Genomic DNA, 12354 nt, shown 5'->3' with positions numbered 1-12354 from the left:
GTTCTTGGAACCTGCTACGATCGCTCCCATGACAGGCCTTGGCACACAGGCGTCCTTCCTCTGGGATACCCTCTCCACCTCCCACTAAGCCTTGGCTGGTTATGACCTCAAACGTCACCTTCCTCAAGGAAGCCTTCTCTGCCCTCTCAACCTCAGTATCCCTGTATGGCTTCCTCCCGGCATGGATCCTATTTTTATAAATAGATATGCAATGATCCAATTAGTTGTGCAGTGTGTCTTTTGCTTGCTACACTGTGAGCTCCCTGAAGGTAGGACCACTTCACGAGTGTAAATCTCCAGTGCTTTGCACAATGCCTGGCGTGGAGTCAGGCCTTGAGAGCGTTCATTGCACAAATGAATGCATGAGTGAGAGACTGAATTCTTCAATGTGTGCAACATTTAGAATGCACTGAGATGGGTTCTTCGAATTCCACGCTGGACACTAAAAGTGGCACCACTGCAATGATTCTGGCAGCAGCTCTGAGCTCTAAGATGGGTCTTTGTGGGCTAAAACCCCGGCAGGACTGCCCAGGGCTGGCCCTTGGCTGGGGCATTCTCCAAGGATACACTGGCCTGGGGCATTCTTCACAGCATCGCCAGGGGCAGAGGTTGTGTTCATCTTCTCTGCATTGGGGAACTGGCTCATCAGCTGCATCTGGAAATCTTCTCTCCGCTCATACTCCTTCCCTCGGTAGATGAACACTTTGTTCTGCAGAGAGATGACACCTATCAGAGGTTCGGGGCCCAGGCATAAAGGACGTGGCCCAAGCGCAGCTGGGAGCTTATGAGATGAGCGTGGGGCTGGGGGTCCCCCAGCGAACCCCTCTTCTCTTGGTTTCCCTACCAGCAGGGAGGAGAAGCTCAACTCACTGACCTCCTAGCTGGGCACATCGCTGCTTTAAAGGAAGAGTCTGAGTCTAGAGGGAGGGAAGATTGTGGATGTTGAGAACTTTCTTGCCTTACCATCCTAGGTACGCCTTCCAGATTAATTCCTCACCCACATTTCACTGTGTCACACCCTCTCTTCTATTTACATAGCCACAGAATTCCCTCCTGCCTGTAACAGGCCGTGTGGGCTGGGCCTGTGGGCTGGAAGGGCTTGGCATGCCGCGCCTTCCTCACCTGGCTCTGGGACCGTGGAAACACACTCTCGCCCCTCCCAACCATGGTAGCCTCGAGTAGACCAGTAGTTCTGCACTGCGGGTCATTTTGCCCCCCAAGGGACAAAAGCAATGTCTAGAAACGTTTTTTAGCTGTCACGAATGGGGTTGGGGGCGCTACTGGAACCCAGCAGGTGGAGGCCAGGGATGCTGCTGAACGTCCTACAACACGCAGCACGGCCTCCGCGATGAAGAATCATCAGGCCCAAAACGTCCACAGTGCAGAGGCTGAGAAACCCTGTTGTAGACCACATTTGTGCCACCTGCACTGCCTCAAATGGCCCCAGCGTCCTTCTGTCCAAACCCAAGTCTGTTACTCAGCTCTATATATCTGCGCTTCCAAACCTGGCAGATGGTCAGAGGAGCCTGGGAGACTTTTAAAGTTCAGACTCCCAGGCCTCAATCCAGACCTGCTGGAATGGCTGTAAGGGAGTAGGCCCAGGGACACGTATTTACCAAGCTCCTCAGGGGATTCTGAGGGGCAGCCAGGTTGGGGAAGCCACCTCTACCACACCCAGGAAACCCTCACCGTCTACCCTGTCTGCTCACGGCGAGCACACCCACTAGCCCACCCTGACCTCCACATTGACTGGTAACGGTGAGTGATGCATCTGCTTGACTAGACTGCAAATCGAGCGAGGTCAAAGATCAGATTTGCTACTGCTTTTGTGTCTTCCTCACCTTAGACTCACAGACCGAAGGAAGCCTACAGGTGACCGAATCCAGCTCTCCACCGATGCATGTGCAAGTCACTAAAGCAGTGGCTCAGAAACTGTGCGGAGCCTCTGGGAACCCCTGAGGGTCCCCGAGCCCCTCCCAGAAGCCCACGGGATCAAAACTGTTTTCACAGTGACACGAAAGCTGTCATTCACCTTTTTCACTGTCACTGTCTCAGGGCGTGCAATGGGGCTTTCTGTGATGTGTGATCACAACAGACTGCAGAACAGACATGAGAACCTCGCTGTCTTCTCCTAAGTCAGACACTAAAGAGATTTGCAGAAATGTAAAACAGTCTCACCCTTTTCACTAAGTTTTTATCAGAAAATAGAGCTATTTTTTCCTAAGAATGCAGTTTGTGTTAACATGGGATGGGTTTATTATTATTGTTTTAAAAATGGAAAAATATTAAAAATTTTTCTTAGCTTTAATTTTTCCTATGGAAAATACAGATACAATTTACAAATACAGAAGTTCTTTGGGGTCCTCACTAATTTTGAAGAGAGAAAAAAGGTCCTGAAACCAAAAGTTCTGAGAACAACTGCTCTGCAGTGACTCCTGGGTAGCAAACATCATACAACCTCTCTTTGAACACCTCATTCCAGTGACGGGGAGCTCACTACCTCACGAGGCAGCTCTAATTGCTGTGTCGTTAGAGAAGCACAGCAGACGACAGAAACTGGTGATTATGGTGGGGGAGAGATTGATTAGGGAGTCTACTAGGGGTGGGGGCAGCGCTCAGACAGGGGAGGGCACAGCTTCTGAGCACAAGCAGATCCTCGAAGCACAGAGGGGTAGCTGAGATGCCAAGGCCCTGGGGCCCTAGTCACCCACAAACTCACCCGCAGAAAGGAGGGGAATCCCTGGCCATAGTATCCGACAGCAAAGTAGTCTGGTTTGGGCCTGAGGATTTTCATGATGTTTTCATAGAATTTTGCCTGTTGGATCTAAAAGAAGAAAACACAGCTTATAACAACACAGATGTGTATCAAAAGCACATTTGACTCGGAGAGGCCACAGTGAAGACGTTATCATTATATCAGAACCAATGGGCCAAGTGCACATATTTGGGTATCTGTGGCTATGTCTATAGTCCCGATGGTGACGGCCGTATTTACAGTATCCTGAGTCCCGTGTGAATCACGCCACCCGCACTAGCACACTCACCTGCATTGTCCTCATAACAATCCCACAAGTATCTCCACTTTGCAGACAAAGAAATAGAATCTCATAGTGCAGCCTGTAAGTGTGGAGCTGAGCCCGGTCAGGCAGTGTCTCCATCACTGCCACTCTGCTCCCTCCTCCGTGCACACTTGTGCACGTGTTTGTGAGGACACAGATGGACGAGCGTCTCTGGATATAGATGTTTTCCTGTGTATGCATACCTAATATATCTCATCAATTCTGAGAGGTGTGTGTTTTTCATATTTTAACATCTCTGAAAACAGTTTGAATCTTACTTTACACCTGATGGCATCTTACAATTGTGGTTGGCCCTAAAGAAATCATGACATGGCACATGAAAAGGAATGGCACATCTCACGGTCGATGGCATCTTCAATTTGGTACAATATGGAAGACACATGTGGACCTAGACAGGTGCCTGTAGGACGTGAACTCCGTGCAGGCATGAGCTCACACATAAGGGTATGCATGAATGTGTCGTGGGCATGTGTGTATGTGTGCATGAATGCACACATGTGGAAGGCATGTGTGCCTCCACGTTGGCAAATATCTATGTGGGTATACATGTGGGGCAGATATCAAGTGTCTCTTGGTGCAAGGGCGTGTCTATGTGTATTTGCATCATATCTTACACACAGTAAAAGCAGCTAACGGCTCAGTTGTTTTTAACAAGATCACCATACCTTCCCCCCTCCCAAAAAAAGCTATCGACTGGCTTCTAACATTCTGATTCTCATTTTATAGTTCCCTGGAAATGGCCGGACCAGTCTCTCTAAATGGGCTAAGAAGGGGTCCTGGGGTCCTGGCGCTCTGGCAGCCAGGAAATATATGGGGGCGTGGGGAAGGGGAGGGAAGCACCTGGAGTTCTGCATTTCCCTGTGGGGTTCAGCTCCCCGCCCAGGCCTGGCTTCTGCAGCACTGGCAGAAACAGGCCGGCTTCCCCCACGTTGCACTTCCCCCACCAAATCACGAGCATGGAGATGCTAATGGGAATAGCCAGATGGGGAGCATTTTAATGTGATTTATGTGTTAATCAGAAAGCACAAATTTGTGTTTTTATTTAATTGGTTTGGTGATTTGTGGAACTTCTACTGCAAGTGCAGCACAGCGTGTGTCGGGTGTGCAGCAGCAGCGGCAGCCCAGCACACGCAGGTACCCGACGCTCCACTGAGGAACCGTCACAGGTGAGTTTTCCCACAAATATTCCACAGCCTCGCGCAGGTCCTGCTTCCGTTCTTTTTCCATTTCCCTAACCCCGTCTGACCCTGTTCCCCTTCCCCAGGCTCTCAGGGGCGGCCAAGGCCCTGAGCACCCTACAGTCAGCCTCCCTGAGGGTGCCTTACCAGGTTCTGGCTGAGCAGCTCGTAGTCAAAGACCTCCATCTCGTACTGCTCCGCCAGCTCCTTGCACAGGCTGATGGCCTCTTCCCACATCTGCAGGAAGGTCACAGGGACAAAAGTTAGGAGGCACCTCCAGGTTTGCAGAGCCCTTGCCGCGGAAGCGACACAGATCTGGCCGTGCTCCCTGGGACTGAGCCACAAAGCTCACTCTGCCCCATACCATCCCCCACACAGAGGGAGCTGGGGACTTCTCGGAGGGATGACCTTCCTCTGGCCTCTCACCTAGTATTCTTGATAAATAATAGAGAAGGCACAGACTAGGCTAAATATTTTAGCTGCATGCTCTCTGATTCTTCACAGCCACTCCGAGACGTAACTAACATCATGTTCATTTCCCCGGTGAGCACCGGGAGTGCAGAGAGGCCCAGCAACCTCCCCAGGTCAAATGCCCAACAAAAAGCAGGGCCAGGCTGCAAACCCGTGTGTCTCTGTAGCCTGATCTTCCTTCCCTGCTCCCTATGTGGTTAGTGAATGAAACCTCTGACTCCCTCAGCTTCCCTGGGGAGGTGCTGGCCCAACTTCCAAGGAGTGATGGTTCACAGAGAAGTGAACGGTAGCCCCAGGTCAGAGAGTTTTAGGGACCAAGTTGGGCCAGACCCCAGTTCTCCTGATGTTCGGTCCTGGGATCGCCCCTCTGCTGAACCTCGTCTTAGTGAGGTGATTTGGTGAGGAGGGGGCAGCACAGAGCTGGCAGTAGGGATGGTACTGCAGTTTAGAAAAATAATTACAACTTTTTTAGTAGGTCTTCTCCATTTTAAAAGACAAAAATCTGAAAAAACAAACTAAACAAACCATGGACCTAAGAGTTACTTTTTCTCTGCTCTGTCCTAGGCCAGAAGCCAATAGATCATCCATCATCTTAGACCTGAGGGGTCAGAGACCTCTACAGAGAGGCCGGGGAGACGCGGGGCGGACCCCAGATCTGGCAGCCTCAAGGGATACCCTTTACATCTCACCTCTGGTTTAAAATGGAAAATGCATCTAAATGGAGAAGCTGGGGGAGGTGGGAGGAGGAGGGAAGGGAGATTGCCAAACTGCAGCGCGAGCTTTGTAGCAAAAGTGCTCTCTCTGCATCCAAGCATAAAAATAAATAAAACCAAGTGCCGAGTGGAGAAGCCGTGGCTGTAAACCCATGGACAGCTTAGCGAGCAGCATAAAAATGCTTTATGTGCTGGGAGGAGGAACCGAGCTGGGCTGGGCTGGGGCCTTCTCTTCACCCTGAACATGAGGGTCGTGGCGATGCCCCTGGGCTAGGTCAGGGCCGGTGTGGCTCAAGTAGAAGTCTTTCCTGCTCCCCACCGTAATACAAACAGGGAGAGGAAACGTTCTCCCCATGTGTTAAGAGATCACTAAGAGACCACAGAAGGGGCTGGGCAGGAAGTCAGGTGCCTGGGATTTCCTCCCAGGTCTGCGGTGTGGCCACCGGGACCTCTGACAGTCACTGATCTGAGTCTCGAACGTTCATTACTGAGCGCCTGCTGGGTTCTGGGTGTGGTGTGCTGTGCAGTGACAGAGCAGATATGAAGATGGACAAGACACAGTCTCTGCTCTCATGGAACGTAAGTGGCAAAGCACACGCATCAGTAGATGAGACGGTTGGGTTTTGAGGAATGTAGAGGCGTCCATCAGGCGATGACAAGATGGGCTTACGGACTGGAAAGCCATCCTGTGTGTCTGCGGCAATGAGTCTCCCTGAGGAGGTGTGGAGAAGGAAAGCTGAAGGGGGTGCTAAAGAGTTTGGGCTTCATTCTAGAAGCTTCCACAGTGGTGGCTTTTGGGGTGAGCCGTACCCATCTGCTCCTTCCTCTCTGCTCCCAAAATACTTTGGCGCCACCCCATTCCCTTGCCCTCTTCCTCGTTATTGCACAATATCAAAGGGCAATGTTCAGAAAAGGTAAGTATGGGCACATCTGTTTTGCCAACTAGACGGGTACGCTCCTTGAGGTCGTGATCACGTCTTTCTCCTCTCCGCTCGGTACAGCGTGGACGGAACTGAATACCTTGCAGAACACAAAGCTCAACACATGCTTTCAGGGCTCTCACACTGCAACTGGCTTCATCAGCGGGCCCACAAACAGCAGGCTCCAACTCGACGCCCAGCAGGGCAGAAGGTGCGAGGGACGGCAGGGTCTCTGCTCTCAAGAGGCTTATAATCGTAAATTATAAAAACAGTGTTCTCTGCCTGCTTGACTCTCGGGAATTTATAAGCCCTGCCACAGACATTATCTCATTTTATCTTTCCAGGGAAGGTGGAGAGATCAGACTAAGACGGATGTAATGAACTGCAGTGACAGGACAGACCAAAATTAAGTGCTCTATTATGTCCTGATGAGCTGTAGGAGGCCGTGCAATTCAGAGGAGGGGGCAGGTAAGCCGCAGGACTCAAGAAAGGTTTGATGGAGGAAGTGGCGGAGGAGGATAATAATGATGAGAATTAACATTTAACAAGGTCTTATTATGTACTAGTTCCTATGCGTTTTCTCACCTAATTTTCACAGGCCAACCAGAAAGTAGGTACTGTTAGTTATGGGTGGGGAACTGGAGTCTTTAAGTCAAGGGAAGTGTGGGTGGTAGAGGAGCCAGGATGGCGCCCCAGGCCATCTGGCTCCAGCGCCTGGGCATGTGGCCAACATGCCCTGTTTCCTATAGGATGAATGGCAGCATTTAGATTGGTGCTTCCTGAAGGTCCACTGGAGGCTGGAGCTGGGCAACAGCTGGTCTGTCCAATCTCCTACCAAACCTAACCAAGCACCTTTGCTGTTTGAAGATCGATGATGGCATCACATTGTCATTCATCCATTCAATTGATTCATTTACCCTGCACATATTTATGGGGCCTGCATGCCAGGCTCTGTTCTAGCCACTGGGCATTCAGCAGAGGATAAGGCAAGTCCCTGCTCTCATTGGCATTCTAAAGTGGGGAGTCACACAATAAAAAGTAAAAATGAAATGAACAAGATGATGTCTTATGGTGACAAGTGCTTTGAAGAAGCAACAAGGGTGACTCGGGGCAGGGGTGCTGCTGCTTTGTCTGGTGGTGGCCAGGGCCTCCTTAGGGCCTGACATCCAAGCAAAGCCCTGCGCAGTGAGAGGAGTCCAGCCTTCTCGGCTATGGAGGAGGAATGCTTCAAGCTGGGAAAAGCAGGTGCAAAGGCCCTGAGGTTGAAAAGAGCTTGGCATAGAGCACGTGAGCAAGGGGGAACCTGACAGGGCACAGCTCATGTGGGGCCTCACGAGCCATGGGAAGGGCTATGTAATTTATTCTAAGTAGAATGGGGGAGCCATTGAGATGACTATAAGCAGGGGAACATGGCCCAATATATGTTTTCTGGTCACCCTGTTTCCTCTATGGAGCCTGATCTGCTGGGGGAAATAGAGGAAACAGGGAAGCTGCTCAGGATCTGCAGCAGTGCCCAGGTGAGCGACACTGATGCCATGAATGGAAGCTGTAAGAATGAAGATAGAGAGGAGATGGAGAGAAGTGATCAGATTTAGGACTTGGAAGGGTAGCTGGCCAGAGCTGAGCATGGACTGGATGTAAGGTATGGGAGAGAACCATCCTTCCATAGCCAGGGTCCCCAGAGAGAGGGTAGGGGCAGGGACAAATTACCTTTCCTTTGTCAAAGTAGCCTATGATGGTCTCATACAGTGTCTCCTTCAGCTGCCGGTGGGTCTGGGGGTGCTGCTGGCCTGTCTGCATGACCTGTGACGCGCACTGCTCATCTGACCACTGCGAAGAGAAGACACGGGAAGTCACGCGGGGCCCAGAGGCTGCCAAGGACAGGCGTCTTCCCAGGATTAAAGGCAGAGACTTGCCTCCCCAGATCCTGTCCTTTCTTTCTCTCCTCCTCTCCCAAATTGAGCTCATTTCTGGAAACTCAGGGAACCACTGGGGAGGCTGCCCTCTTGGTCCATGAGTACCCCAGATGTTTGGAGGTTGCCCTCCAGGCAGCACTGACGTCCCAAACAGACAAATGAGGAAATGTGAGCTGTCAGAGCCACACTGATGAGGAGTCGATGAAGCCCTGCGAACGCCCTTTGCTGGCTTCCCCGCCGCCCTGCACGTCCGTGCTCAGTGAGCGAGATGCTGGCCTGCAGTTTCCACTTGTGAAGTGCCTCCTGATTTTTGCTGAGTTGCACTTACTCGACTCTTTATTGGCTCTCAGTGTGTGGTTTATAGGGATTTACTCTGAACCCCTATGAGACACCCTCCCAGCTCTTCAAAAGGCAAAGGAAATCATTCCGATTTTGTCCAGCTACAGCAAAGTTTTCAGGAGAAGGAAGGCAGCTCTGTGGGCATGCTAATGATTTGTAGTTGATAACATTTTAGATGGTATATAAAACTGCAAAATATGTCTTGGGGGGTTATTATTGGTGCTAAATGTGAAGGTCACTCAAAATCTTAAGTGACCAGGTGAAGAAGGGCAGAAAAGTATCTTGCCAGGTCAACAGTTTGGGGACATAGAGCAAAAAAAATTTACTTGGCTTATTATTTTTTCTATTTCTCTCTCTCTCTTTTTTTTTAATTCTTCAACTTGCTGTTAGGGCTGCATGGGGATCCCAGCATGAATCCCCCTCACCCAGAGGGACAGTACCTTGAGCAGCCAGGTGTGCAGAAGGAGTGTGTAGGCGGCCTCTGTGTAATTGTCACAGTCCAGGTGCAGATCACGGAGTTTGTACAGGTATCTGTTTGGAGGAAAATATGCTGAATTAGCAGGTGCGGTGATAAGGAGGCATCTTAGAGGGCCAGGTAGGAGCCAGACAAAACAACCAGGCTCATCTCCGTGTCACAAGGGAGTCATCTACCCTGGATAGCCAGCCCTCCTTTGAGTGGGTGACAATGACAATAACTAGTGTTTGTTGGGCACTTACTACACTCCAGGTACTATGCCAAGTATTTCAAATGCCTTCGGGTATTTATGGCAACCATTGAGATGGGTCCATGAGGGATCCTCATTTTTAGGTGATAAAACTATGGCCTGGAGAAGTTAGGTGCCACCCTGGCCAGTATTCAACTTGATACTGGCCAATGCAATATGACAAGCATGAGAAATAAAGGAAGGAGAGATAACTTATCAGAAGTTATATGCTAATAAATGGAAGAGCTGGGCCATGGTCCCCAGCCTTAATCACTGTATAACTGCAGGAGTATGAATAAGCCACACCAACTGTCAAGGACAGCTCCCACCCCTCCCTTCTGTGTTCTCTGGGTGTAACATAGGTGCATTTTCTGGTAACAAAAGGAAGTGGATGGGGGGTTAGAGAATGAATATTCATATGGAGGCCTGGAGCTGTCAGTAGGAAGAATCAGCTATTCAACAGCAATCACCTTCTAACTTCCTGTCCTTTTGCAAAGTTATGAACCCTGAGATGACAATATAGTTGAGGGGTATTGAGGACAGGAACAAGAATAAAGGAAGCAAGCTTTAGGAAATTCTTAGATAATTGATCCACAACAGGTATTAAGCAGCAGTGAATTAACTTTTCCGTGCCTTAGTTCACTCCTCTGAAAAATGGCAACACTCACAGAACCTACCCTAAAAAGTTACTGGGCATATAAAGGCCAAGAAGACCATGTGTGACACATAAAAGGCTCAATAAGTGACAGCTAGTATTGCTGCAAAGGAATGCGAGTATGCACGGAAAGTGACCAGCCCGAGGCCAGCACTGAGCAACGGCAGCTGTCATCTATTAGCATTGTGAACTAAGTTCTTCTACAGAACATCCCCTCCTGCCACTGCTGGAAACAAAATCCAGAGCCAAAGAACCACTGCTTTGGTGACTTGCGTATCACTAGAAACATTGATTTAAACCCAGCTCTCAGTGATTTGGTGAAGGCAAGATGGTGAGTGCCTCTGAGAGGAGAGCCACTGTCCGCCATGCTGCCGGGACTCTGCCCTGATCACTGTGTCACCCTGGGGAACACAGGGCTTCTTAGGCACCCGCGCTCAATGCACATCTCAGTGCCCAGGCTTAGGCTCTTTTTAGAAGAAAGACTTTTTGCATGGAACTCACCAAAGGTGAAGCTAACATTCAGTGTCCCCCGCCACAGAAGACAGGCCAGTGGGCCAAATGTAGGCTGCCTGAACTCAGGGTGAGGACTGCCAAAGGCTTTGAGGAGAAGAAAGGTCACCTAGCAGTTATTGGACAGCCAGTGCGCTAGGATGCCTAGTAACCTTTTGCTCATTCGCTTATTCATTCAGCAAGGTTGTACTGAGCACCAAGAAGTGCCAGGCATTAGAGATAAATGGTGACAAAAGTTCACACCACTGTCAGGGTTTGGGATTTAGAGTCTAGGAGAAGCGACAGATGTGAATCAAATAACCAAGTAAATAACTGCACAAACACAGTTGTGATAAAGGTGAAGGAACGGTCTGTGGTACTAGGAGAGCAGGCTGTATCCAGGTGGGCAGAGGAGGCCCTTCCAGAAAGGTTCCCATAGTGTGATAGGTGAGCTGGGATCTGAAGGGGAAAGGGATGATGGGGGAGCATCCCAGGCAGGAAGATTTGTTCATTCATTCATTCATTCATTTATTCAAAGGGTGCTTTATTATCATGTGTTTTATCAATCCATCCTTCCTGCAATGCTTTTAAGATGAGAAAACTGACATCTAGGTTAAAATAGAGCCAGAAATAGGTAGAAGCAGATTTCAAGCCCAGCTATTTCTGCTCCCACAGGCTTGGCCTTTCCACTCTCCTCCCCACTAATGCTCTGCCGATCAGAGTGAGCAGTGAAGAGTCTGGAATTCAGAAACGTGTGTGTGCATCCGTGACTTGATCCTGACGTATCTCCTCCTGCCATCCTTTGTCCCTTAGACCCCTAGATGGCTGGGTCCAAGACACCTGGGCAGAGCGCCCAAGGGAGAGCATCCATGCTCCTTTCAACTCCCTCATCGGCCAAGGTTCCCTCTCCTTTGTTAACTCAAGGGTCTGATGACCACTCCAATGAGCTCAACCAGGGATACCAAACTCAGACACCTCCAGATGCCAGATGCTTGCGTGATGTGGATGGGGTGAGGTACAATGGGGAATAGAGATGATGTGATTACAGGGCTCCAGTCTCGTCTAAAAGGGCGGCCACTACTCAGTTGAGGTGGCGATTGTCAGATCAGGATGAGGGCCCAGTGTTGTCACACCTCCTGAGTTTTTCAGGAGAAGGAAATTTTGATATTTTTTATGTAAAAATCTCTAGATTTTTAAATGTTGGCAACCAGTTAAAAAAATGTTTTAAAATACTCTGCTTGCCAAACAGAACAGATTTTCAGACTGTACCCTGTTTGCAGTCTGGTTGAGACAAATATGGTTTTCCTAGATTACTATAGACCTCAAATCTCCAAAGCTGGTGGAGGCCTGGGATTCGCCATCTGTGTTTCTAAACTGAGAAGGAGAGAAACGAGGTTAGAGGGAGGAAACCATGTGCCAGGCATATTTCTCATAGTATCTCATTTAATACTCAAAACAGAAGGTAGGCAGAGACATTCTACAGATTGGAGAACCTCAATCCATAAGGACTGAATAATTTATCCAGGGCCACAGAGTAAACAAGGTGAAGACCCGAAGTCCTTCAGACCCCAGAGCTTTGTGCTGCTACAAGAGTGTCACGCCTAATGATGTTATAAATACCCAAAGCTCAGGACAAACTATGGCGTTATTTTTGTTTCCCAAATGATAGTTCCTATTTCTGGAGTAATGCTAAACTAAGTACCTGAAAATATCTGCAGTAATAGCACAGAGAGTTTAGACTTGAAGTCCCTGCCCTCTGACAGCACATGCCTAAAGCCTCGTAAATACCTACCTAGTTCCTTTATCTTCCAGCTAATTCCACCTCTGAGGCTCTAGCCTCATAAGGATGTGTGCAAAGGTATATATCCATGAATTTTGTTTTTATGCTA

General features: G+C 49.4%; 1 protein-coding gene across 1 annotated transcript in view; it reads right to left on the bottom strand.

Annotated features, from left to right (window-relative positions):
* DOCK2 (dedicator of cytokinesis 2) overlaps positions 1–12354 on the bottom strand; it is a 397813-nt gene that overhangs the window by 27983 nt on the left and 357476 nt on the right. Inside the window, exons 37-41 of the mRNA XM_012649685.1 lie at positions 9058–9148; positions 8073–8192; positions 4406–4495; positions 2720–2824; positions 568–709 (exon numbers count right to left, since the gene is read on the bottom strand). Coding sequence (XP_012505139.1) covers positions 568–709; positions 2720–2824; positions 4406–4495; positions 8073–8192; positions 9058–9148 — 548 coding nt within the window. The remainder of the gene's footprint in view (positions 1–567; positions 710–2719; positions 2825–4405; positions 4496–8072; positions 8193–9057; positions 9149–12354) is intronic.

Source organism: Propithecus coquereli, unplaced genomic scaffold (assembly GCF_000956105.1).
Source record: "Propithecus coquereli isolate 6110/MARCELLA unplaced genomic scaffold, Pcoq_1.0 Scaffold301, whole genome shotgun sequence".
NCBI lineage: Eukaryota > Metazoa > Chordata > Mammalia > Primates > Indriidae > Propithecus > Propithecus coquereli.
The sequence above is the reverse complement of the archived record's forward strand: the minus strand, read 5'-3'. Positions and strand labels throughout refer to the sequence as shown.